At 43.9% G+C, this 26669-nt stretch overlaps 1 protein-coding gene across 4 annotated transcripts; it reads right to left on the bottom strand.

Moving 5' to 3' along the window:
• Window positions 1–749: 749 nt before the first annotated feature.
• sec24b (SEC24 homolog B, COPII coat complex component) lies at window positions 750–26262 on the bottom strand. 4 transcript variants are annotated; one of them, XM_030739118.1, is made up of 24 exons: window positions 25965–26261; window positions 23381–24040; window positions 22862–23023; window positions 19770–19910; window positions 14943–15026; window positions 13990–14153; window positions 13409–13593; window positions 13140–13242; window positions 10975–11101; window positions 10757–10866; window positions 10471–10583; window positions 10235–10353; window positions 9943–9998; window positions 9648–9854; window positions 8571–8694; window positions 8185–8343; window positions 7924–8097; window positions 7689–7799; window positions 6824–6999; window positions 6079–6216; window positions 5226–5330; window positions 4432–4524; window positions 3743–3846; window positions 750–1734 (listed from the first exon to the last, which is right to left on the bottom strand). In XM_030739118.1, exons 1-24 carry the CDS (start codon window positions 26056–26058, stop codon window positions 1620–1622), a joined length of 3624 nt encoding a protein of 1207 aa, XP_030594978.1. In that variant the 5' UTR covers window positions 26059–26261; the 3' UTR covers window positions 750–1619. The 4 variants fall into 4 exon arrangements, with proteins under 4 accessions (XP_030594978.1, XP_030594979.1, XP_030594980.1 ...); XM_030739119.1 differs by having other exon boundaries at window positions 19770–19850; XM_030739120.1 differs by lacking the exon at window positions 19770–19910.
• Between the last annotated feature and the right edge of the window lie 407 nt (window positions 26263–26669).

The following is a 26669-nucleotide window of genomic DNA, read 5'->3' as shown; positions in this document are numbered from 1 at the left end:
CACTTCATTACAACTGATGCAAACCTACTAATATTGGCGTGATCTGTGGCACTTCGTTTTCATCAACAATCTATCAATTATGGGACAAAATTATGTCCTCTCCCTTCATAAAGGATGGTCTAGTGTATTCGCTCCTTCTGCTGAAGGAGATACTAAACGAGGCAATGAAGCACCTTTCCTTAGTGTTTAAATCTTATTATGGTGCCACACAGCTTCACTCAGTGAGGTCACTCCGCTCTCAGCTTCCTGAGAAAATTAGACAGTTGAACACCACCTAGGTCTTTGTAGATGGAAGCCCTGGGAACACTGGGACTAACAGGAATTACAAGAGATTCCATCAAAAGGGTTTGGAACTCTTCCCAAAACATCTAATAATTAGGCCTCTCTACCATTTTTTAGAAGTCCCGCTCTGATTCACTCTGGGTGACTTTGTCCTTTCCTCAAAATGAAAATCAGGTTAAAAAGTTGCCATTTTGAAGACAAAGGAGTCCAGAGAGTGAATGCAGCAAACAAAGCAGGAGTGCCTGAGCACAGAGAGAGGACCCTGAAGGGAACAGGAACCAAACCTTTGGGCACTGTTTTTCCCCTGAAGACCTACAAACGGCAGCAGAAGTTGGCCTCCCTTCCCTCAGCTCGGTCTCTTCCTGAGTTCTTCTTCCCCTCTGTCGCCAAATGCATCGTCTAATCATGGGGGTTCTTTCTCTAATTCTGTATATACAATAATGTCAATAATGCCATCACAAGCAGAGTTCTGTTTTTGTCTTTATTTAATAAGCTGGTTCATAAATAATCGCACATAAAAGATTCTTTCAGTAGTTACAAAGTGGGGAGCAACTTCAGTTAGTGCCTAGAGAAAAATAAAACAGATGAGGAGAAGACTGCCGGCCGGGGGGGAAGTTTATGGAGATTGATCTCAACCACTCAGGAGTTCACAGAGCGGAGCAGAGAAGACGGCGCCGGCGGGTGCTTTAAAACATCCGACCGCCGTCCCATCACGTTCCCGGGCAGCTGTCGTCCATCACCGGACTAGCAGCGGACAAAAAGCGGCATGCGTTTCGTAGGTCACAGCCCGATTCTTTGTTTCTGTTCTCCAGTGTTTTCAAAACAGTCTTAAAAATGAAACTGAGGGAAGGAAACGAATGGTGGGAAAACAAAGAAGCACAAGCTACATTTTTAGGCTCACAAAACAAACTGAACTAAAACATGTGGAAGTGGCATCTTCTTGGCTTGACTTTCTCTCTCCTCCTCCTCTCGGGAGCGATGGATTTATGAGGGGGTGAACGGGGGCGACGGTGATTAAGGGGCGGCGAGGAGCCGCTGCAGGATGGTTTTTTTTTAATAATTCGATTTGTTCATTCATTCATTCGATTATGTAACTCATTCTTTTCTACAGCTAGCCCCTCCTCCCCCCCCTCTGCTGGTCCAATCAGCAACAAGCTTTGATTTGAATGAGCCCGTTTGAAAGAAGAGGAGGAAACCCACCTCGCTAAAACTGGTCTGAGGGAGCGATGGGTGTCCATCGCTGGCTATCGCTAGTTTTCACTCTATGAGGTCGAAGTCCTTTCACGCTCTGGTTTAAGGAATCGAGTGGTCAAAGTTTCTCTCAGCACGATGGGAGCCTATTTGGACACTTGCTGCTGAATGTGCTGCAGGAATTCATGGTAGGAAGAAGCCCACTCAGACCGGTCCTCCACCAGGTGCTGGAACAAAGTGGCTTTAGCCGAGGCATCATCTCTGCAGGGGGGGGGGGAGAAAACAAGTATTAATGCTCTGTAAGGCTGAGAACTGCTGCAATTTAGCCTGGATACCCTGAAACACGCTAAGAGCTGATGAATCAACCAAGTAACAAGAACAGACTCTCCTGTATCCAACATCCTGCTGACACCATGGAGCTCTGAAACTCATGCAACCTCCCCAGCATGAGGTGGAGTTTTATAAACTGGGAAGAAGAGCGTCAGAAAATCCTCTGAGCCATTCCTGTGTCTGACTTCCTGCCCTCAATCTGTGCAAACTGATGCAGCTGCTGTCAGAAACAGATCTGATGCTGGTCTAAATGAGGCGCTGAAGAGCATGTGGTAGAACTGCAAGCATCATCTCAAGTGGGTGTGAAGTGTGGGTTACTGTGACTCCTGCAGAGCTTCTCTAGCAGAGACCGAGAACGCAAACGTGGAGCTGGAAATGAGCAGAACGGATCCCCTTTCATTTCTCACCCTGCCGCAGGGATGCGAAGGTGCGACAAAGCACACAACAACAACACTGACAGCCGCAGAGCTGCTGCGAGAAACACAGTTTGCTTTTTAAATCTCAGGCAGGCGTCACCTGAGCGGGGAAACAGGTTTATCTCGCTGTTCACGCCTCCTGTTCTTTCAATGTTCCTGTGATCTTAAAGTAAACGATCCTCCTCCTCTGCGGTTAATATGAGGCTTCAGGCTCTGACTTAAAATAATCAAGTAGCTCTTTCTGCTGTACTTTAACTTTAAAGTTGCTGCACGTTTAACAGCTTAAAAACAATAACAGATCAACAATTGTGCATTTCAAGGTCACAGAGAAGCACTTAAAATCCATTTTTATCTCTTTAGTCAAACCTCTCCCAGTTATGCTGCCATCTGAGGTCATTAAATCCTGCTCGTCACTGAGCAAACATCCGCTGAAACACCGCTCAGTGCATCTGCGGTGACATCAGCCAACAACGATGAGATGCAAACATGTGGCTAATCAACAATGCTGTGCCACGAAGAGGAGAGAGAGGAAACCAAAACAATGCGTTCCCCGTGGATGACCTTACCGCCGCTGTCACTCTGTGACCTCAATGCTCACTTTGTGTTTACACAATAGTTTCGTGTCGCTGCTACACGAACCCAGCCACGCCCAGTTTCTGCTCAGTGCCACAAATATGAGGTTCCAGGAAGATGATCACGCACCAAAGCAGAGGGGCACAGCGCTCAGTGTAAGACCGTTTTAACGGGTTCTTTATTTGCTCGTGAACCTCAACACAGCGTTAGACGTGATTCGGCAGGTAGTTGTTGATAATTCGCTCTGAAAGATATAAAATGGCACCGATCACGTAAGTGGAACATTAAACTTTAGGAGAGAAATCACCTCTTCCTCCGGTTTCAGTGACTGAAATTTCTTTAGTCTGTTAATTAGCAGGTGTCATAATCCTAACCAAGCTCACTGACATTTACGCCTTCATCCAAACATGGAACCTCTGGGCTGCAAAAACAACACAGCAACAACATGTGTTACAGTTTCCACAGCTGGGTGTTTGATTGGGTCTGACTGATGAAACATCATCATCATCATCATCAGATGGCGGCTGTGAGGCTCTGCGTCAACGTCTGTGCGCCCGCCCGTGTTTTATGATTGTGTAGCTGCTGTACACTTCAGTACAGCAGCTACACACGCAGCCTTTAAAGAAGTAAAACAGCGATGAGCGCTCGCCCCGTGGGGGCTGCGACTTTCTGTGTCCCTGCCTTTTAGTTCAAACCTCCATTTCCTGCAGCTGTAACTTTGGTGACGGAGGAACTGAAACTCAGCCTTCCCATTAGTGACTCAGACGTTGTGTAAAAGAATCTGTCAGATCCATTTCATACAATTTTGGAGAAAAAAAAAAAAGTACAAAGAAACCAAAACAAAAACAAGCAGCCTCAGTATGTCTGTATCTGGCTTTGCTGATCGATTTGTGGGAAGATGTATCGATTACCAAAAGTCAGATTGAGTCCAGATGTGCGGCAGTGCTTACTTGACGACGTGCATCGTGGAGCTGAACGCTCGGTTGTCCTGCAGCCAGTCGAGGAAAGCTCGCACCCTCTCGGAGAGCGGAGTCTCCAGCTCAGGAATGTGACTCTAGCGACCAAAGAGAACAAGAGGAGAAACAAAACAAGGACGCTGGTTTTAGCGGCGTGCTCCAGATAGCACAGATTCACACAGTCATCCCGGCCATACAATGTGGTTAACGGAAGCATGCCGGCAGTGGGGAGTGTGGGCTGGTGGGTGGCTCTAGGAGGCACTGACCCCTTGCTAGAAAGATAAAATAAACAGCATAAACAAGTGCTGACTTGTTGTTTGTTCTGGGTGTTGCCACCATGCCCTCAGCACGGTAATGACAGCACTTTTTAGGTGGCTGCGCGGTTTGATAAAAAAAGCAGAAAAGCTACATCAGCAAGTCCGTTTGTTTTTTAACTAATCAAACAGAAACACGGCGCTGCTTCACTGTGCAGCACACAGAGAGTCATTTTCAGGGGAAACAAAATGTCACATTGTATCATTCAGTGTGTGTGTGTGTGTGTGTGTGTGTGTGTGTGTGTGTGTGTGTGTGTGTGTGTGTGTGTGTGTGTGTGTGTGTGTCAGTACCAACATCAGGGTGGATGTGGCCGGAACATAAAAGCATCGTTTTAAATGTCATTTTGAAATGATATTCGCCTCACTGACCATGTTGGGGGGGACTGAAGCGTAGTTCGGGCAGCCCAAAACATCTCGGATGAACATTTCATTGCAGCATTTTCCGATCCACAGATAAAACACCTGGACGGGCAGACGAGGAGAGAAGCGTTACTGCAGAGCAGGCTGTCGATACACACTGTGACATGTGTGTGTGTGTGTGTGTGTGTGTGTGTGTGTGTGCCTCAGTCTGCAACAATTAAAGGTTCAGTCGGGGTGATTTTATTATTAGTGCCACTCTAAAGTACGACAGTGAATTAGGGTCACTGTACTCGGTCTGTCACTCACATTAAGGAATTCATTCAGAAATGAGATTTGACATTAAGTCAAAATGCATCTTCAGCAGCATCACAGCTTAACATATTATTTATTTATATATATCTATTTTTTAAATCTAACTACCATCCATTAATGACAGAGTTTCCAGTGATAACTGGAAGGTGGGAATGTTTTAGTTTCTGTGTTCAGTTTGCTGCAGTGGAAAATCCCCTTAAATTAAATTATACGACATTAAACTTAATGAAAACTGGGCTCCAACGCTGCTGCTGACGTCACCCTGAGGCACATAACGAGACAATAAATCCGAGCTCCAGTCCTCGAGCCATCACTGATTATTTTAGGCCAAGACAACAGAGAGCTTCTCTCTGATTTACTCTAAATTATTACCCATTTTTATTTTACTAACAGACCAGACCGTGAAAAATCTAAATGAGGTGAAATAAAGACTCGTCTGAACTCGATCCATACTGCGGAGCGCTTTATGATCAATACTTCTGAAAGCTTACACTGCCGCAGTCCATGAGGAAAGCTCCGTCTCTGCTCAGCCTCTCAGCAGACAGGTGCAGCAGGTGAGGCTGCGGGACGACGGTATCGTTCAGATGGAGCGCCCCCTGCGGGTCACACAAAACTTACAGTACATCCAACATATACATACTAATCACAGTGTTACAGATAAAAGCTCCCAAAGCCTCAAATAAACTCTGACAATACTCATCTTATAAACAAGTCTCCATTATAATTCTTCATGATTTTGTATTACAGTGTCTAAAAAGAAAGTTACATATAAGACTATTTTTACATCTTTTTGATAAAACTTTAAGAGAAACTTCTACATCTAAATAAACCATATCTATAAGGTAAAAATGGAAAGATCTGATTGCATCTATTAAAAAGAACTGAACTGTATGTATTGTATTGATCTTTGCTGTCCTAAATTATATTAGTTATTATTTAGTTATAATTTAAAACACTGTTAACATACGTCATCATTTCAAAGCACCCACTTGCCAAAAATCATTATTCCCAAACCATTTTTCATCAAAATTTCATCTCATTTCCACAGAAAACAAGCCGGCTGGGTACCCTCTTATTCTTCATGATCATTCAGGATTGAGGCCCTAAAGTGACCCTGTGCCCAACATTTAGGTTAGCCTACTGTCACATTTAACCACTTCCCCAGGCAGAATAATAGTCTGGCAAATCATAAAGTGCAGCTTTAATGGCCACATTTAGGGCCTTTCATTAGTAAATGTATACTTGAGACACGTTAAGGACCGTTTATGGACTTTTAGTCAGCTTGTTCTGCTCTCCTCTGCTCTTTGAGTCAACCGAGTTATGAGAAAAGCATCTGCGTCCCACCTGGTCAGACATGTTGTCCAGTCGGTAGAGGTCGGGGTGAACCATTCGCATCAGCTGCTGCAGCGGCTGAGTCTTGAACTCACACATGGCAAAGACCCGCTCGTCCAGCCGTGTGCTGGTGCCCGTCCGCAGGGCTTTCTGAAAACAAACGCACATCATTTATTCAGGCCAGAATAAGAAGATTTAAAGAGCTACAGTCACTGAAATCATAACGTTTTATTCGCATTAAAAACCCAGTAAAACAAAATAGAAGCTGCAACACGTTTAGACAATGATGTTGTGGTAGGAATCCAAACTTTAGTCATTAGGAACAACAGGTTATCTTTCAGTTAAATATTCTTCAAGAAACACAGAGAGCCCCACCAACACCTGAAAGGGTAAGATTTGTCTCAGAAAAAGGGTGTGTGTGTGTGTGTGTGTCTGTGTGCGCCCGAACATGGACACACCCTGGATGTGTGAATGCACACATGCTGGGTGGATTAATAGTCATTAACTGAGGCAGTGTGACTGAAGTCAGACTTCTGTGTGTAATGTTTGCTCAGAGGGTGTTTTTTAGGGTGTGCCCTCATGCATATCATATTTTAAGGTGTTTTACAAGTTCAGCCAGCAAAACAAAACCCTCTGCTGTCCTGGAAGAAAGCTGCACGCTTACAGACACACACATCTCTTTCTTTTCGGGTTTTTAGTGGACGCCGTCCTGTGTGACGGACGGGTCTTTGTGCTCATGCCGGCGGAGCAGCCGCACCTGTTTAAGGAGAGCGAGGATGTAGAGGGGGAAGAGGCGCATGGACGCAGGGAGGACAAGTCCAGACTGCTGCAGGTTGGACACGTTGCTCTTGTAGGCGCTCACCAAGTCCACCACCGCGTTCACCAGGGCATCCCGGGCATCCGACAGGCTGGATGATATCGATCGATCGATGGCTGGAGCACAAAGACCAAATGAAGAACAGTTCACCTCCAAGACGGTGTTTTAATCATTTCTGACCAGAAGGCTGAGTTAACAAAAGCCTGGATCCCTTCCTGATATTCACGTCTGCAATGAAGTCAACACAATTTTATACGTATTTCATCATCTTACACAGTAACTCGAGTTTATTTCAACCTGGCATGTTTCAAATGGCTATTGTGTGTCTGTGGGTGATTGCACACTTCACCAGGAATTATATATGCAAAGTGTTAGAATGCGACTCTTGAAACAGATGTGATGCAGCGAGGCGAGGCGGAGAGCAGGTGCCGCTTTAAAAACCTTAATAAACCAGGAAGACCCAAAGCAACGAGGTCACTTTGTTCTGGGCTGGAGATAAGGATTATTCCAGCAGTGACCGTGGCAACATTGATCATTTTCAGTAACGTCAGCATCAATTAAAATCATAAGTTTAATGTTTTGTATGCTGATCTTTGCCAAGTTGAATAAATCAATGTTGCAGTACAGCTCCTGGTAGGAGCCGCAGCATGAGGCTGAGGTGAGGAATGGGAATATTCAGCAAGAGGAATATTTCAGGATGAAATAACCCCTCTGTGGGTTAGATACCATCCCTCAGTACTTGACTGATAGAAACGTAATCGATACATTTTTTTCACTTAAAGAGGCGTAAAAGCTACACACTTACCCATGTTGGCTAACAGACAAGTGACAGCCTGGACGTCAGCACCAGCATACACATCGCTCAGCTGACTGACCACCGGCAGACACAGAGTGTGGACCCTGATACGTCTCTTTCCTACGGGGGGACATAAATGAATAACAGTCCTGTTTGAAGAGCTGACAAAAAAAATCATCGTGCATCATTTCATCCTAAACTCTGAGTGTGTTCCCATGAAAATCGTTCGTCTTTTTGTGCATACCTTTACTCGACGTGTAGAGCAGAGCAGCCTGGAAGCAGGCCAGAGACGAGTCTGCCAGAGAGTCTTCGATCGACATCTGGACAGCGAAGGCGGAGTCTGGGTTCACATTGGCGAGGGACAGCAGGTCGGTGGAGCGCACGAAGAAGTTACCGTGAAACGTGTGGATGGATAAACCTGAAGAGGGCGGGGACAAAACTCGTGTTTGACACAAAAGAGCTCGCCGGCATTACACACATATGAAGTCGCGGCTAATCTGGTGACCTTTAGTGCATCGTATCCTCATGACCGCCTCGAAGCCGATCTTCCTGGTGAGGTAGCGCTCGAGATCTCTCTGGAACTTTTCCAGCTGGGCCGGGTTGTGGATGTAATGAAAGGAGGGGTAGTAAAAGACGCTGCCCGCTGAATACTTGGAGATACACGCTGAAGAAGAAGAGGCGGCGGAGAGGAGCAGCATTCATTTACACTTCCACTAACGAGTACTAAATATGATTATCTTAAATTAGAAACTTCTCATAGCCACTTTTCAAACCCACAGTGATGCTTTGATACTCCACAGATCAAATAAAGAACACCTGAGCCCGATTAGCTTTGACACAAAGAGCAGAAGTGTGGACAGATCCCGACGGCTAAACCGTTCGTGCTCTCACCTAACGAGGCGAGGTCGGCGTACTGGGAGCTGAGCAGGAAGAGATCCACCCCTATCTGCTGTCCTGAGCAATCCAGTGCAAGTTTCTTATAGAAGTCAGTGGCAGGGCCGAGGTGCTGGACTCCCTGAAAGATGGAGAGTTGTTACCAATAGCTCCTCATATTGATCACGTGGATTCATCTTCCTGAAATCAACAAAAGCCAACAGAAAGTCTCTTTCCCCGAGTAACTGAAACATCTGGTACTCGTGATGTCTTTTTTAAACTCGTCACGACTTCCTGGCAGTTTATTCGGATTTAAAAAAGAAGATGATATAAATCACAGTCCCGGGATAACAATGAGAGTGTTGTTCCCTCTGAGCTGAAATGTGATTTTGTGGCTGGAGATGAAAGTGAGCTGTGGCAGGAATTTAAATATAACAGCAGTGAAAATGTCAGGACAGAAAGTATAAATCTGTGGCTGCATTTCATCTGACGCACGGTTTCATTTAAGCTTCACAAAGAGACGGCGGCTATTCAGACGTCTCGCTCAGTGTGAAAAATAAAGGTAGTAAAATAGTAAACGGCAGTAAGTGCAGCTACTCTTAATTCATAATCACAAAACAAAGTGATAACATCCATACAGAACAGATACAATGAACAGATAAATAAGGATGATAAAGAGATGAAAGAGGAAAAAAGGAAAGAACCAGAAGGAAAAAAAAGACTGTTGTAATTGTTAACATTTAATTTGCATATATTATGTAATATATATATATATATATATATATATATATATATATATATATATATATATATATATATATATATATATATATATATGATGGGTGTGAATGTATTTATTTACTTGACAGTATATAAATAAATAAAAATGTATGATGATCATACAGTTTAGGCTGGTGGAGGCCTGAGTGTGTCCAAACCTTTGACTGGTAACATTCATAAATGCATAAATAAGAAAAACAAAGAAAACATGTTTCTGTTTACCCCCCCCCATCCCTGACAGGGTCCTAACAGCACCACCTATTGTTGTCCTGTGTCTCTCCACTACAATCACATATAAAAGAAAACGTGATGAACCTTAGAGCTCGAGCGCTGATTGGGGTCTTCTCTTGACTGCAGCTTCCCGGCTCCCAGCGTCGGAAGCTGAGTCTGGAACACCGTGACGCGGCCCCCGGTGGGCGACATGAGCTTGAAAGCGGCCTGCAAGGCGGGACCGAGGGCGCTGTGCGTCTCTCTGCTCTGGCTGAACAGGGCCGGCAGCGACGTCAGCAGGTCCTTCACCAGCTGGAGGACAGAGGAATAACGTATGAGAACACGCACACACAAAAATCAGCAACATCATGAACCAAGCGCCTGAATCTGTGGGGTCTACCTCTTTGCTCTCCTTCAGGTTCACCATCAGACTGTCATGAGATGGTATGAAGACGTCTGCAAAGGAGACAAGAAAGTCACATTAAAACAAAAGCTTACATTTTTTTAAATAAGTACCTCAGACAGATCCTCTAATCCCTAAATCTGCTCTGAACATTTGAAACAAACATCCAAACACCCTTTTGCTATGGACTAAATCATTCTAGCTACAAAACCCCAAAATTATCATCATTGAATTGAGTTAAAAAGCCTTAAAAAAAAAAAAAAAGCAGCTGCAGATTTAACAGGCGTACCGTCGATGTCTGACACCACCAGCATCTGTGGCTGGGACAGCCCATCCTGGAGGTTGTAAAAGTGTATGGTGCTATCAAAGGTGAGGAAGCCCACCCTGGTGCGTGAATCTCCAGGCAGCCTGAAGCACAAAAATACTGTCAGCACCTTTTCAGGTAGAAAACTCCAAGAAAACAAACGTCAGAACTGCCAACCGTCCTAACAGACAAACTCGTGAAGCAGCAGCAGCAGCACTCACTTATCCAGGTTCTCGAGGAGCGATTCACAGAAGTATTTCAGGTATCCCGCTTCCACAGCATTGTGAGACACGTCGAGCACAAACAGATAGACCGCCGGCTGAGGAGGTCGCAGCTGAAAAAGAGGAGGCAGATGTAAAAGGTAAAAATTGAATCTATCTTTATATGAGCTTCAGAGGTGTCACTTCTCATGAATGTACCTTCTGTTTTTCCTGTTAACTTTAAACACGAGACTGCCCTCTAGTGGACAGAGAAGCAAAGCACATGTGACATGAGAGGCATGTTTACCATGTAGTCTGAGGAGGCGATGAACTCCACAGTGGAGTTTTGGACCTCGGGTCTCCTGTGTGGTTCACCGTACGACCTCGAGACGGGATTGTACATGAACTCATCTGGTACTGAACGAGATTTAAAACAACAAAAAACTGGCATCAATCAATAAGGCTGCAAAACACGATTCAGCAGTTAAAGAAGAGCAGGGGAAAAAAACTTGACTGGACTTGTACCATCATTGACCCGGTAGCAGAGGTTGCACTTCCACCTGCGCTGGTCCAGGAAGGTGACAAACGGATTGATGTAGGTGCGGCAGGAGCGACAGCGCACGATCGTGTTTGAGGTGATCACTGGTAGCTGCTGCAGAGAGGCAACGGGGGGGAAAGGCTCAGAAAAAGATGGAACAACTTCTAAGAGAAAAAATACAAAAGACATCTTGTGAACTCAAACTTTTTATGTGACGCGCCTCTTCGAGTTTTTGCCTCCCACCTCCTTTCTCCATCCCATGACCCTTTGACAACATTCCTCTGTTTGTCCCTCAGCAGATGGCTGCAGAGGGCTTTGTTCCCTCTCCTGTGAGAGTGGCTGAATAAAACCTGTGTTTCTATCTATTCTTACGACTTTGTCCTGAAGGACGTCTGCTGATGCACTAAGGTCACCTGAGATTTTTATACTTTTTCCTCTGTCTGTCCGTCCTCAGGTACACCTGAGGGGACTATTTTCTTTCTCCTGGGATTTACCAAAAATAACAGCTGAAATCAATATCAGATTAAACACTAACATCACCAAAAGAACAATCGGCAACTATCTTTATAATAAGCTTAGTTGAGCTGCATTAACTGGAAAAAAACATGATTCAGACTTTTTGTTGCGACAACAACAATTTGTCACGTCCGCAGACTAAACAAACACATCAGGACCCCCCAGGAGTGAAGCCAAAATGGTTGAATCATCTGTAGGTGCTGCTTACTGCAGAAGATCAGAAAAAGTCTAATATGCATAACAAAGAATTCCCACTCTGAGTTGTATGTGAGTCGGTGCCGCTGCAATTTTCATCGTGTTTTTAATCAAATACATCCTCCCTTTCTTTCCTCCCATTTCTGGGTCCATGCACGGGGCCATCAGTCTGAGCAGAGATGCCCAAACCACCCCCTCTCCTCCCACTGCCTGCAGGCGGTGCTTTTTGAAGCAGTAGCAGTAAATCAGCTTTGTGTTTTTAAGTTTACTTTATGATGAAGTTTTTACTAAAGTTAATGTTAGAGCAGAGCCAGTGTTTGGGGGGGGGGGGGTGATGGATGCTCAGCAGTCCACGTCAGTTAGGATCACAGTGAAGGAGGGACATGAAGTACGCCCACATTTGGGCAGGACCTCAATACAGTACAGATACTCCACAGAGGCTGGATACAATGTCACAAGCACAAGATATGAAAATATCATAAATCCCCAATAAACCCCCCCCCCAAAAAAGAAAACAGTTCTTTTAAGCCATCTTGCTGAGGACACTCTGACGTATCTGACACCAGGCTGCAGACTCACTCTCCCAACTCACAGCTGAGACGCTCTGCAGACTGGACTGAGTCAGAGGAAACTCCAAATTAGAGTCAAAGCTAAGAAAAACTGTGTAGGAGGAGCAAGCAGCAAAAATACATTTTCATAGCATATTCTTAAACTACCACGGCTGCCTGTGACTGTTTCACACGTCTTTACAGTTACCTACTATAAATGCAGCAGAGCCCTGTGTGTGCCTGGGTACCTGTTTTACTAGGATTACTCAATATCCTTTTGAGATATACTCTTACAAAAAAAGACCGGGCAACTGACATTCAGTTATTTAACCGTTGGGCTGGTGCTGACTTCCTGTACTGTCTTTCCTGGTGTCTGTCACTGCACACCTACTGACATCACATCACCCAACAGCTCTATAAATACCCTCACCAATCGTTCCTGCACCTCGTCCGCATCATCATCCTCATCCTGCAGGGTTCTTCCAGGATCCAAAGAGCATTTAAAACAATAATTTCCACCATTTTATCTATAAAACTGATTTGGCTGATGTGAAATAACTCAGTCGGGGGGGGGGGGGGGGGGGGGGGGGGGGGGGGGGGACTGTTCTGCACAACATATTTTACATTTCACAGAATGAATGAAGCTGCTTGCTTTAAAAAAAAAAAAAAAAAAAAAAAAAGCGTCAGAACAAAATGAGTCAGGATGAAGAAACTGGAACTGTCTGCTAAAAGCTGCACCGATACCCGAAATACAGTTTTCAGAAGCTGAACAAAAATAGAACAGCTTTCAGATCCTGTTTGGAGGGCAAAATCTCAATATTTGAAAAATATCTCAACTCCAAGATTGAAACCTCTGTGTGTAAATGTTCTTTGAGGGGAAGTTCAGATGGTACCTGCAGATCTCTGAAGGGGTGGAGGAGGAGGCCCAGAGGGAGTCTGGCTTTGTTAAGTAAAGCCTGGGTCTGAGGAATGCTGGTCAGAGTACATCTGAATGTCCTGATTGAAAACACAAACAAGCCAATGAGAAAACACATCCACAGATAAAAGTAGGTGAGATTTTTGTAAAAAGCAGCTTTTTGCATTTTACTACTTTAAAGTTATCTGGTGAAATTTGGGATTCAACAGCCGCTGTAAGCCACTAGATTTCCTCCAGTTGACTTACTGTGGACTGCAGTTGACTTTCTTAAGGTCGGGGCTGAGGTTGGGCTCAGGGGCCTCCAAAGGCCTGGGGGGCAGCAGGTTCCTCTCCTGCAGCACGTTGACCGGTCTCAGGGTCTCCACCTCCAGCTCCGGCACACCGCTCAGCCCACCGAGGGCTGCAGACAACTGGGACAGACTAGGGAACGGCTGCGGAGGAGAGGGGATGAAGAGAAACAGGATTTTTCACATGACAGGTGAGGCTGTTTTCATAAAATGTGGTCTGTAGTGACACCTTGAACAGGGTCAAAATCCCAAACACGGCTCCATTTATGTTATAGTTGGTCATAAGTGGTGACCATCACAAGCCAGTCTGGTTATGCCTTTATCCAAACAATTCAATATATTCAGTTCAATAACAGGAGAAAATAGCCAGCCCTGACTCTACAACCGGAAGTGCAGCTCTAGTATTTATTCGACCTGCATTCAGCTTAGTACTGTGTATTATTAGCAGTATTAATTAGCATTATAAGCGCTGAATCCAATATGGGAAAAAAAACAATGCAAAAATATCGATCGACAGCTCTGCTCAAGCTGCGCGCTCACCTGCGAGTACTGCTGGTAGCTCGACTGGCCGTACAGGTCGTGGGAAGGAGAGGCGTCTGCGTGGGACTCCGGGCCCTGCTGATAGGCCGACTGCGTGCCAGGGTAACCATAGCTACCGTAGGGCTGAGCCTGGTTGGTCACATTGCCGGATGGTGGCATGGATTCTGGGAATGAAACGGTTCAGGAGTGAAGTACCGTGATGGATGTTAAGAAGCCAAGAGAAGTGTTTTAACACGACTAGTAAAAGTAAGAAGGTCACGTGGGGGGTGGGGGGCTGTGGATTCAGTTTATGCCTACAAATTAAACCTGTGCTTTTACATGCTTTGTTCAGATGATACAACATCAGATCAGGTGATTAAACATCCATAAATTCTTCCCCCGACTTAGATGAGATGCATGAGAGTTTAACAGCTTACATCGCTAAATTGTACCAATGAGAAACTACCAACGATGGCATTACAAGCAGTGTGAAAGATGCTTTTTTTTCCTGCTTGGAAAAGCTGGGTGGCATCAAAGGGAGTATGTGCACTGCTTTTTAAGCCTGTTTTTCACTTCGCTGCTGTGAAAGATGTCACCAGAAAACAGAAGATCCAAGTCTTTTTTTTGCCACATCAGTTGTCAGCAAATATAGCTGAGCTAACACTGCAGGAACCTTCCTCAGGGACGGAGGAAGAGGATCTAAATTCAGTTCAAGGGAAATGATTTCATCCTCCAAGAGTCCCTGCTCAGGAGGGAAGCACTTTCCTCAAGTTCAGGAACGCCTTCATCCAGCCTCTCCAGCACCGTCTCCACCACCCAAAATTCAGCTTCTACACTTTATTAAACACAGATTTCATCTTACACTCACTGAATGAAAATGTAAATACTATCCAGTGTACACACTGTCACTGCTGCATGCAGTGTGATTTTACTGTGAGGTGCTCAGGTGCAGCACGCCTGTGATGAAGATGTACCTGGATAGCTGCCGCCTTCCAGGGAATCATAGCTGTTGGGCACCGGAGAGGCGCTGCCAGTCGTGGAAGAGGAAGTGTCACCGCCTGAGAGGCAGAGAGAAAAAGTGAAACGCAGAAGGGATTAAAAGCTGACATTAAGAAGGAAAAGGCTGCTTGGGAGGACTTAAAGACTGAAGCATGAAATTATGCTGTTGAAATAAATAAACTGAGGGCGCAGCGAAAAGTGGAAAGACAAAAGAGCGGAAGAAAGAAGAGAGAACGAGGGGAAAAGGGGAGGAAGGATAGATGGCAGGGATAAAAATGAAAGACAAAAACATTAAAGTGAATAAAAAGCAGCTTTTCTGGTTTGGCTGAGCATGGACTCCCTCAGGACAAGAACGAGAGAGAGGAGGCAGAGGGAACGATGGAAAGAAAACATGAGAAGGAAGCACTTAAGTTTTGAGTTGCTGCGTCGAGGGGGGGCAAGGGCTTCTGGGGACAGGAAATGTGGAGGAAACGGAGGTGAAAAAAGAAAGAAAGACAGAAACATAACAGTAAAATATTAAGAGACCTGTTGGCCTACAGAGCGCCCCAGTCAAACGATTTACTTGTAAAACTTGTTTCAGAAGAATTTGTCAATAAAAAAGGAAAGAGATCAGCCTAAAATCTGGAAAATTTGTGTGTGTGTGTGTGTGTGTGTGTGTCCAGTCATTTCTGTTGTCTTCATACAGACACGTGCACATGACAAGTTTTTCTTATTGATTAACATTCCGAAATCTTTTATCAATTAATTTATCGTTATTAAATATATTGAATTTACCATTTGCATCTACTGACATAACAAAAGTTTATGGCATTACTCAGCCAGCTGTTTGTTCAATCACCGACTAAATGTATCTGGATTCGTGGACTTGGGTTTGTGTTGCTGTGTCGTCTCTGCCCGACCTGCTGAGTGACCCCAGCGCTGGTGCCAAAATCATCTCGAGACATAAGATTTGTTGTCGTGGTCTGACTGCTGAGTCTGAGTTAAGTATTCAGATACGTGCAGGGTTTGTAATCTATAGCTTTATCCTGTTCACACTTTCTGTAGATACTCAGATTGAGAAACAGTTCAGAAAGAGAACGCTGATCTGTACCATAGCACTGGCTGTGAGGACCTTTATATAGTCTTCTATAGTGTCCCTTTTCTTGAAGGAGGAGGAGAAAGAAGGCTTAGTTCTCCTGGTGTCCTCCTCATCCTTAGCGTATAATCCAGTAGTCCGCTGTCCGATTTAGTCTGAGATAATTGGATCCTTCCCTGTCCAATGAGCTCTCTCCCTGAGCCCTGTCACATCTTGGTTTGCTGCTGTTGAGCCCTCCTTTTGGCACACATGGATTAGTGGATCCATTCAAATATTACAGTCCATGTAATCCTTTTGGAAAACCTATTCATTACGTGGCATGCGAGGAATAAATGGACAGAAATGAAAAGACCCTTTTGGTTGTTGTTTTTTTATTAAGATTATTTTACCTCATAGGGCACTGAAGCAAATTAGACATGAGATACGAGGGCAGTGGGATGGCATGCAACAAATGTTGGATTTGAACCGTGCCTGCTGCAGTGCAGTAAATGCATCCACAGCATTGCTTCTTGATGTGACAGCTTGCAGAGTGATTTGCAAAATTATTTAAAAGCCTTAATACTTTTATTTATTTATTTTTTTTATACATTCCTACCCTCAACGAAGGCCACACGAACAGTAGGTGGTGACCGAGAGAACGGGAGTGCGAGTTTCCCCTGTAGGGTGTCTGGGCTCATCCTTGGACTTGGGGTGAGAAGCTCGATCACTGAGGAGGAACTCAGAGTAGAGCTGTGACAGGAACAAGCTGAGGTGGTTTGGGTGTCTTACAAGAATGCCTCCTGGACACCTCCTAGGTGAGGTGCTTTGGGCATGCCCTACTGGGAGGAGGCCCCAGGGCAGACCAGGACATGCTGGAGAGGTCATGTCTCTTGACTGGGAGCACGTTGATGCCCACCCAGCAGAGCTGGAGAGGGCGGTCTGGGGATTTCTGCTTAGACTGTTGCACCTGGTACCCAGGGGCCACCACGCCCACTGGGTGAAATACTGCGAGTATTCAGAGTACACCCTCTGCTTCAGTGAGGAACTAATGTCAGGGTTTGATCACTGTAACCGTTAAACTGATGGTGATATTATTATTAACATTTTTTTATAGTACTTTTGAATGTATAGGTACAAAGTACTTAATAGCACACAGAATGTAGTTTATGATCAAAACGTAAACGCAGTCAAAAAACTCTAAAAACGGCATAAAAATGAACAAGAAGTAAATCCTGTGCAATAAAAATAAATAAACGAGGAATAAAAGTGTAAAGAAATAAACGAGTGGAGGTGACTAAAAACACTTTTTATGAGTGATTTAAAAGTCAAAAGAGATTTGATGAGTTTTATAAACGACTCAGATGTTAATTAAGTTTTTCTGGCTGTGCAGAAGTGATTGTGCAGCATATGTTTTTGTGCGCTGCTGCTTCTTCCTGTCTGATTGTGACGCCGTCAGCCAGTTTGACAAGGAGCTCAACTCAGGTGGTAGATTTTTAATGTAAGAGTTTTCAAACAGTCATTTTATTTTATTCTTTAAATTACAAAATAACACCCCCCACACACACACACCACTGAAGTCAAAGAGCAATGTGTGTAATATTTATTATGTTACAAAGATTTTCTACTTTTTTTAAATCATATGCATTTTTAAACTAGCTTAAAATTTAGAACTATTACTATGATGACTGTTATAACTATTATCATGGTCACTGATGGTGAGAGCTGGCTGCTGGTTGTTGTTGTTGTTTGCAGTGGTTGTGGGTTGGTTAGCGTTGTTGGTTGCGGTTGCTCATTGTTAGTGGTGCTGCTGGTCGGTGGTGGCTGTTGCCGGTGATGTTGTTGACAGTAGGTGACGGGTGATAAAGTATCATCTTGATAACGTGATCAGCTCAGTTATTAACGATTACAAGCTCAGTAAACATTTAAATTGGTTTCTTAAAGTTGTTTTTAAATGTTTTAAAAATCTCTGATTTGCACTTTCAACCAACATTTATTTCTTCATTTGAATCTCAATTATTGTTCAACTTAATCACCATACAACAACAAGTCTAAAATTCTGACTGGTTAACTGGCTGTTTTCTGATATTCTCACTATGGTGATTCTGATCAGCAACAACAGCCTGTAAGGCAGCAGCACTGTGGGGGGAGTTGGTGAGCACGCACAGGGGAAAAAGAGAAAACTAAACCAAGCTTCTCATTTCATTAGACAGTGGGCTAATGAGTGGTAGCAGTGCTAACAATGCTCTCTGGTGGGAAGCAGGAGAGTCAGCAAACACATGCACAGGCAGCCTGGACCTAGCAGCAGGGGAGCGGCTATATTTAAACACCTGTTAACCTCTGGCTGATGACACAGCTCTCGAAGGATCGCTTAAAGAAGAACACCTGAGAGATACATCACACAGGTGTATGAGATCAATCAGTATCATGCCGTCCAGACATTTAAGCAATAATTTAATGTAAAATGAGTTTTATTTCACGTAAAATTTTATACCAATCAAATTTAATCTATTTTTTCATTTTTACTATAACCTAAGTTGAACATAGTGGTGTTACACAGTGACATAAAAATAACAGATAATAATGAACTATTTCATTGTCTCAGTGAGAGGCAAACAGAGGGCCCGTGGACCAACTCTGGCCACGGCACAGAGACATTTGGTCACATAGAGAAAAATTCCATTTTGTTTGCTTTCTGCAGTTTATTTTTTAACCTTTCCAAAAGGTCTTGTAATTCCACTTTAGATAATAATGTAAATCAAAGCTTATGCAGATACCAAGAAATATATCCAATAACTCTAATCGCACAAACAAAAAGGGCTCTGTGAGAGCAACAGAATTAATACAGGGATTTTCCAGAGCTCACAGAAGCTTCACTGGTCTGCATATAGCTAAAGGCAGAGTCTGTAATAACTGTCTTTACAGAAATCTTTTTTTTTTTAATCCCATTTATTTGATTAAAGATTAATTCAAGATTAAGTAAATTACGCCCCATGTACAAGAAACCTGTCAGAAATCCAAAGGGGAGCGCTGTGATAGCTGCCTTTTCAATAACATAACAGAGTATTTCTGCATATAAAAATTTTGATGACCCCCTTCCCAAGGCTGTCCGGTTTACTATTAAGAGCCGTGAGCCGAGTGGAGCGAAAAACACGAGGTATTGATTTTTCTTCCATCAGCACAGATAACTGCTGATAAGTTGAGGAGCCCTACAGCTGGATGATCATAATCTGAACATTACCGAGAGCTAGACAGCAAGCAAAGAGGACATTATCCTCCGAGTGACGACGATCAGAACATGGCAGGAGCCACGAACACTGATGTACTTACCCGTCAGCTCTCAGGGGGGAGAATATTTCACGTTAGCTTTCAGTGATGGAACAACAGAGCAGTGTGCACACAGAGTCAGGAGGTGAAATCAACATTTTGTATGAGGACTGATGACTGTGAGGGGGAATGCTGCGCACAGCCGGTGAACTCTGGGAGGCTGGTGAGGAAGACCAACAGGGAGAAATCTGATTAGCCTATTAGAGAGGAGATGGTGCTGATGATGAGCGGTGAAGTGTTGGCAGGTAGAGCAGACGTGACAGATGGCCGTCAGACAGCGAAGAGGAAAGTGGCAGTGATTAGAAGGGACACCGGACAGGTGGGAGAGTGAAGGGATCTAAAGCAAGGTTTAAGATTAAGAAAAATAGGGAGTGGGGAAAGTAGTAACAAACAGGTTATGGGGGAGGTAAAAGCTAAAGCAGACCTGCTTCCTCATCCTCATCCTCCTCCTCATCGTCATCATCAGAGCTGGATGATGAGGGGGCTGCTGCTGCTGCTGCTGGGCCTGAGGTGGTGGCAGAGACAGAGCTAGCTCCACTATTAGCAACATATCCATATTGCATGCCTGTTGGAAGGGGGGTGGAGTGGGAAAGGCACATAAGAAAACTGTCAGGATGGGGTGAATGTCATCAGACAGGGCCGTGGTAATCAGGCGCTTCACTTCCAGGCATGTGATGTGTGTTTACACAAGGAATTTCAACCGGGCAGCTGGTGGGCTGCACATTTTTACCAGAACACAAATTAACACCAGACACAGGGAAATAGGTCAGGATGATGATAATTTAAGGCAATGATTAAGAGGGTGACAGTCAAAGAAGGAATTTTGTTTAGGTGGGATTTAACATCAACATTTGGCCAGTTTCCACTGCAGGAACCAGCAGCCGTTTAACGGCGGCCTCACTAAATCATTTTCAGGGTTTTACTGATTTTATGTGAACTGTTTTGATGCTCTGGAGATGCATTCATCATAACTGAAGCTACTGCAAAATTATTTAGGCCATTTTCACACCTGCACTACTGCCCTGAACTTATGCACATTATGTAAGGAGCTGGATTTGTCCACTTCAGCCAGATTGGTCATTAAAGGGTCTTTAATAAAGTTGCAGCCATTTGAGAATATAGCAGAAAACCGTCGTGAGTAATATACAGGTACTATCCTCCCCTTACACAGTATTTCCAATAGTGAGAAATCCAGACTCTCTCTACTGCGTGCTACAGGGGAGAAAGGACAACTCTGGACAATGTCCAGATTAGGGATGTTCCTCGCTACTAATCTACAAGCAAGAGAAAAACAAGTTCAATTAGGCTAAAAAGGGTTTCTCAGGTTAAACATTAGCCATATGAACACTGTATTTAAAAGGAATATGAAACCATTAAACTCATTCCCTGATAGTCAAACACAATAAATGTCACTGAAATGTGCGGCTGTTTGTGCGTGTATGCTGTTGCACGAACTCAATGTCAGATTTTTAGCTGAGCCGACATGCAAGCGCTCATTTTCTACATCGAGTACTGCAGACCATGTGTTTGCCTTCCACCTCGCTCATTTACAGCGGGCGGCTGCAGGTGGCGCTGTAACATTTCTGAACCAACAGGTTTACTGGTGTACTTCAATAAAATGTGAACAATTTATTCTTTCTGGAAGCATCTAGCAATGATTTTTAAACATTGACCAGACACACACATCTCTCGTCCTGACTTGATTTCCTAAATGCGGGACAAAGTGTTTCAGCAACAGCTTAGTCCCAGCTGCTATTATTCATCTAAATAAGATATAGCAAACTGTGCACATGTACTACACTTTTGTAGTACTCTTAGTCTGAGGGTTTGAAGTTGAGGGTTTTAAGCCTGGAGCGCGCTCTCTTTCCTCCCTTTTGTTTTCCTGTGTTTGATGTCTGCTAGAACGGTTGCCTGCTCTGTTACCTGCAAAACAAATCTACCCGAGGGTATCAATAGAGGAACCTGAACTTTCACACCACACTGTCCTGAGTTCAAACAGCGCTTTGTGGGTCTTTACTTCACCCACAATGCACTGGAACCAGAAAGGAAGGGCTGATGATTCAGGACAGGGGGGGGCATTCAAATAAAGGTTCGTGCTACTTTGCACCTGCGCCAAGTTCCTGCAGTGGAAAGGTTTCAAATCCATCGTAAAAGGATCTCCAGCAGTTTAAAACTTAACACACAATTCAGTGCAGCAGTGAGTTCAGAGTAAAGTGAAATTAAAGAGACGAGTGTGTGTTCAAGCTAGCTGCAAACAACTGAATTTTAGAAAAATCTGCCTGATGCTGCGAAAGACTTTCAGCTAAAATATTCCCTCAGGATCAATCAGTAAAGACCTGGAGAGCATTTCCACTGTCTGCAGTCTTCGACGGTTAAACTGCACGCTGTCATCCTAGCTGACCACAACAGCCACGATCACAGGCCTTCAGTGTGCCACCAAAAATAATTACATAGCTTTTTTTTTTAATGCCAGTTAACTGCCTGAAAACCTAAAACAAAATATGTCACATGAAACAAATGCTTTGCTTCATGTTACTCTTTGAAACGCTTTGCATTTGGTCTGAAACATTACTCAGTTTAAAAACAGATATGTGCCATTTTTGTGACTTTATCGCCACCAAGGCAGCAGTTAATGCCAAAAAAATGCCTTCTTACAGCATTGCAAACTTAAAAAAATAGCACAGATATATCACATATAACCCTCTCATAAGCATAATCACTGGTCACTACTGTCACACTGCATAAATAATTACCGAAATTATTTTAACACAACTATCCTTCCAAACCGCAACCTAAAGGTGTGACCTGACATTTTATTGTTCTTCTAATTTTATACTGCCTGGTGCTGCAGATTTGTGAAACTACGCAGAAACATTTTTGCAACCCAAACCATCATTATAGGAAATAGTCCTACAATCCTAACCTGCTACTGAAGGTGAGGGAAAAGAAAATATTCACAGGTCACAGGAAAAATAAACCAGCAGCACGCTGCAAAGAGCAAACCTGAAACCCTAAAATTTGTATACAGCCTCACACCTGCACATTTGAAAGAGTGTGTGTGTGTGTGTGTGTGCTATATTCCCAAAGTGCAGCTGTTGACATGTAACCCATTCGCATGCACTGTACATCTAAACATAGCCTCAGAGAAAAAGCTGCACCAGAAGAGACAAAAACAGGCAGCAGAGTACAGAGAAACCAAGATAAGAGCGATGTTCAAACAGCAAATACAGCAGGAGGAAAGAAGTCTCCGAGGCAAGTCCATATTACAAAGCCCCATTCTGAAACGCGTAGTTTCAATCTACACATTTAACTGAACTGTGTTTCAGTGTGGTGCTTCTTCCCAGGCAACAAGACAATAAACAGGAAACTGACTTCATGCTGAATTCAAACTACAAAAAGGTTTTCTCTCTGATTTTTTTATCTGCATGCCAACAAATTTTCAGCTTTCTAAAACACAAACGACATAAAAACATAAAAGTTTACAAATACATAGCGTACATTTACTCTCATTCTTACCTTGGTGGTGGCCCGGTGAGGAATGGACTGAAGCGGAGGGGGTTCCTGAGGGTGGTCGGTCTGCGTCTGCACCACCGCTGCTTTGAGCGACCCCGCTGTAGGAGTTGTAGCTCAGAGAAGCCTGGTGGCTTTGGTCATAGTGGGGCTGGACTGCGTTTTGGGCTACAGTGAAAAGAAAAGAAAATAAATATATATATATATAAGAATTAGCTAGGACACAACTAAATACAAGACATTTTGAAGAGAATAGTGAGGTTAGTGTGCATAAAAATCAAAAACATCTGAGCAAAGTTTGATGTTCTGGAAATGAAAAGCTGGATTGGAAAACACTGAAAGTGCACATGGACTTTCTACAGATGCTGAGGGATAGCACTGAGATGCAGAAAGTTCTTAATTTATTTCCTTTTTGGCTGATTTCTGCCAGTTTTTCTCAGTGTAGCCAATAAAATTCTGCCTGCATCTTCAGGGAATTTACAATTACAGATTCAAGGCTCATTAAAGTGTAATTTTAATGATTACCTGTGCTTCCCTGACCATTCACTGTTGGTGCCACCTGGCTGGGAGGACCCATGCCATACCCAGGATGCCCTGCTGTTGAGGAAGGCGGAGGCGCAGCGCTGTACTGACGTAAAGGTGTGCCCATCTGGGTGGTGCTCTGGGAGGAACTCAGAGTGCCATACTGACTGTTTCCTGGAGGAGATGGATATGAGACAATTGGGTAGAGGACTCCAGGACCACTAGCTGCAACGGGGACCAAACTAGGCTGCTGTTGCTGCTGCTGCTGAGGCTGCTGTGGTGGAGAAGCGTGGTATGACTGCGGTCCATAGTAGGATGCTGGAGTGGAGTAGGGTGGATGCTGCTGCTGCTGTAATGGCTGTTGGCTGTACTGGGTATTTGACGGTGGAGGTGCTGAAGAGGGATGCGTGGCATATGGCTGAGAAGGAGGGGCAGAGCTCAGGGGAGCACTGTAAGGTGCTACATGATGCTGAGGGAGGTGGTGCTGCTGCTGTGGATGGTTGTTCTGATAGTAGCTAGCACTGTGGGCACTGTTCGTGATGGGTGCTTTGCTGGAAACAGAAGCGGTGCGCCCAGGGATGGTGGGGTAGCTCTGTTGGTGTTGAGCTTGGGCTCCATAGTAGCCTGTAGGTGGATACACGGAAGGGTAGCTTTGCACTGGACCTGAAAGGAGGGGCAGGATAGTAAAGCATCTGGTTAATAAGTATAAATATCAACATTTTGTCAATCTTTGCATTTCACTGTTATTTGTGAGCATTACTAAATAGATTAAAATCTTAAACATAGTGAGCTGTGCTTCACTTTAAACAGAAACAAGAACAACTGTATTTAAGAAGCTTTAGAGTCCTTCTTATTAACTGAAACATTTCTAATTTTTCCACCAGCGAGGGCCTTTTAAACATCTGGCTCAAGCTCTTCATTTTATTTTGAAGGGCCAACTAGAACAGGATTGCACACTTTATCAGTCACAAAACATAATTTTAGCCCCAAACCCTCCCAGAAAGCTGGCATTTCAAAAACAAGGCACTGGTGGTTCAGGCACAAACGTAGACCTCTCATGAACTGGACCATCAAGAACCAACAACAAGACCATGAGGCTAATATTCTCTCTCAGCTTAAATGCTTTCCTCAACTCCTATCATTTCGACTCTTGGGATTTTCCTTTGCACAAAATCTCTCAGAAACACAAAACACCTGAATTACATCCCTTTATAGTCATTTATTGTTGTTCTTGTTGTCTTTGCTCTTTTTATTGTACAGCACTTTGTTGCAGTTGCTGTTTTTAAAGTGCTTTAAAAATGAATAAAGTAAAGTAAAGTATTTACTCTTGAGTCTCCCCACCGCCCACTTGGCCACCTTCTGCAGGGCCACCATTGAGAGTATTATGACCTACAGCATCACCTCCCAGTTTGGCAGCTGCAGAACTACGAGAAACATCAGCTGAATAGGTTGGTGAAGACAGTCAGAAGGATTATAGGTGCCCCTCTCCCCTTGCTGCTGGGCATCTACAGCGAGCACAGACATCCTAAAAGACCCTGCACTGCTTTGTTCCAGGCGAAACAACATTTTGTTTCTGTTTCACCTGCAACTGCAGAAATGACAATCCTGTCAACCTTTCACAAATCACTATGAATCACATAAAATTTAAAAACTGGTAAAGACGTCCCTTAGATTAAGAATACTCTAAAGCACCCAGCAGCCTATTTTCCCATTACCTTTATTAATTCCGGACTAAATATGTAACAATATGATTGATTACAGATGAAGAATAAAGCTGTAACATGCCCCACACACACACACACACACACACACACACACACACACACACACACACACACACACATTTCCATTGTGTAAAATCTTTATTAGCTATTGTCTACTTGTTTTTGCGCCAACCTGCAGCCTGATTTTTAACATTTCATCTCCCTTCTTGTTTGTTTTCTTAATAATTAAACTAACTGGCATTCCTTCTCTTATGAGATTAATATTTCTGAGATGCTTTCTGTCAAATAAACTATTTAATAAAGGTTATTACATTCCCTTTACATACTTTCTCCTTCACAAATGAGTTTGTGTACATGTGTTTAGAGGGTTCGTTAATACATTTGTACGAAGTTACAAAAATAACGAAAATCACAGGTTATCATTAGCAGGCTTCAGCAGCTCTTCCCTTAGTAACTGAGGGTTAATTAAAGGCGAGCTCTCAGCTGAATAAGAACCCCTCTATAAATAGAAAGTAAATTATTTTGGCGCAACTTTAATTAAGTTGTTGGTTATTAGAGATTTAATATAAAAAGGATATTATGGAAAGGTGGTGCGCAAACAGCTATTTTCACGCTAACAGTTAGCTACCGTTAGCTGCTCCCTCCTTTGGCTTCCAATACCCACGTTAGCTTTTAAGTTAGCTACAGTTAGCTTTAGCTAAAATCATCGCAGTCTTTTTTATAACTTACGCGTCGCCGCTAATTTACATCCAATGTCAGGCTCATAACTAACAGCAAAGGGCAGTTCCAGTGTATAAAATACAAAAAGCACAGAGAAGAAGTGAGAAATAGCCTGACTTCAGAGGGTTAGCATGCGAACGAACCATTCTGATAGGAGGGCGCTGCTCCGCCGTTCGGCGCCGAGTTCTGGCTGTAGCTGACGGCGCTCTTCAGGTTAGTGAAACCGGGCGCAGACATCGCTCGGTCCTCCCGTCCTTATGCCCGCAGACACACAGATGAGTGAATATACATGGGCGTCCCTGTCACGGACCCTGCCTTCCCCCGAGAGAGGCGACTCAGAGGCTGCTGCTGGGCAGTAGAGACCCGGGCAGCCTGGCCAGGTCCGCTCAGCTGAAAGCTGCAGCCTTCAGTCGGGATGTTGAGGAGCTCAGCAACCTCCAGGATGTGGTCCTCTTACTCCCTCTGGTGGAGTTTCAATGCGAACATGTTTCTTTTTTCATATCATTTTTGTTCTGCACTTATCTATGCGATTAAAGTGCATAGTCTTTTATTTCTGCATAGATATTGGCACAAAAACAGCTTTTAATGCATGGCAGGGGCGTTTCCAGTATGGTATGGGGTGGGGGGGGGGGGGGGGGGTGCAAGAACAAAAGAGGGCCCACAGAAAATCTGAATATTTGTTAAGAAATAATTACAATAGATTTTGTTTTTGCTCCACAGTTGTCCTCTCTTTTTTATGTGTGCCTCCACACATGCAAGCAAACACACAAATACACCTTCAACAAACTACCAAATAAAGACACCCAATGAATACGTAAAATATGCCAACACCTACAACCACACTGGGC

Source organism: Archocentrus centrarchus, chromosome 10, assembly GCF_007364275.1.
Source record: "Archocentrus centrarchus isolate MPI-CPG fArcCen1 chromosome 10, fArcCen1, whole genome shotgun sequence".
Lineage (NCBI taxonomy): Eukaryota > Metazoa > Chordata > Actinopteri > Cichliformes > Cichlidae > Archocentrus > Archocentrus centrarchus.
Note: the sequence above shows the minus strand (reverse complement) of the source record. Positions and strands in the feature narration are given on the sequence as shown.

Bases quoted from the DNA above. Each gene is read 5' to 3' on its own strand.
- sec24b (XM_030739118.1), bottom strand. From the start codon at position 26,058: ATGTCTGCGCCCGGTTTCACTAACCTGAAGAGCGCCGTCAGCTACAGC. The intron at 23,024-23,380 runs GTAATCATTAAA...TTTTCACTGTAG, and splicing joins GAATGGTCAGGGAAGCACAG to CCCAAAACGCAGTCCAGCCC. The intron at 3,847-4,431 runs GTCAGTGAGGCG...TTTGGTCGCTAG, and splicing joins CTTCAGTCCCCCCCAACATG to AGTCACATTCCTGAGCTGGA.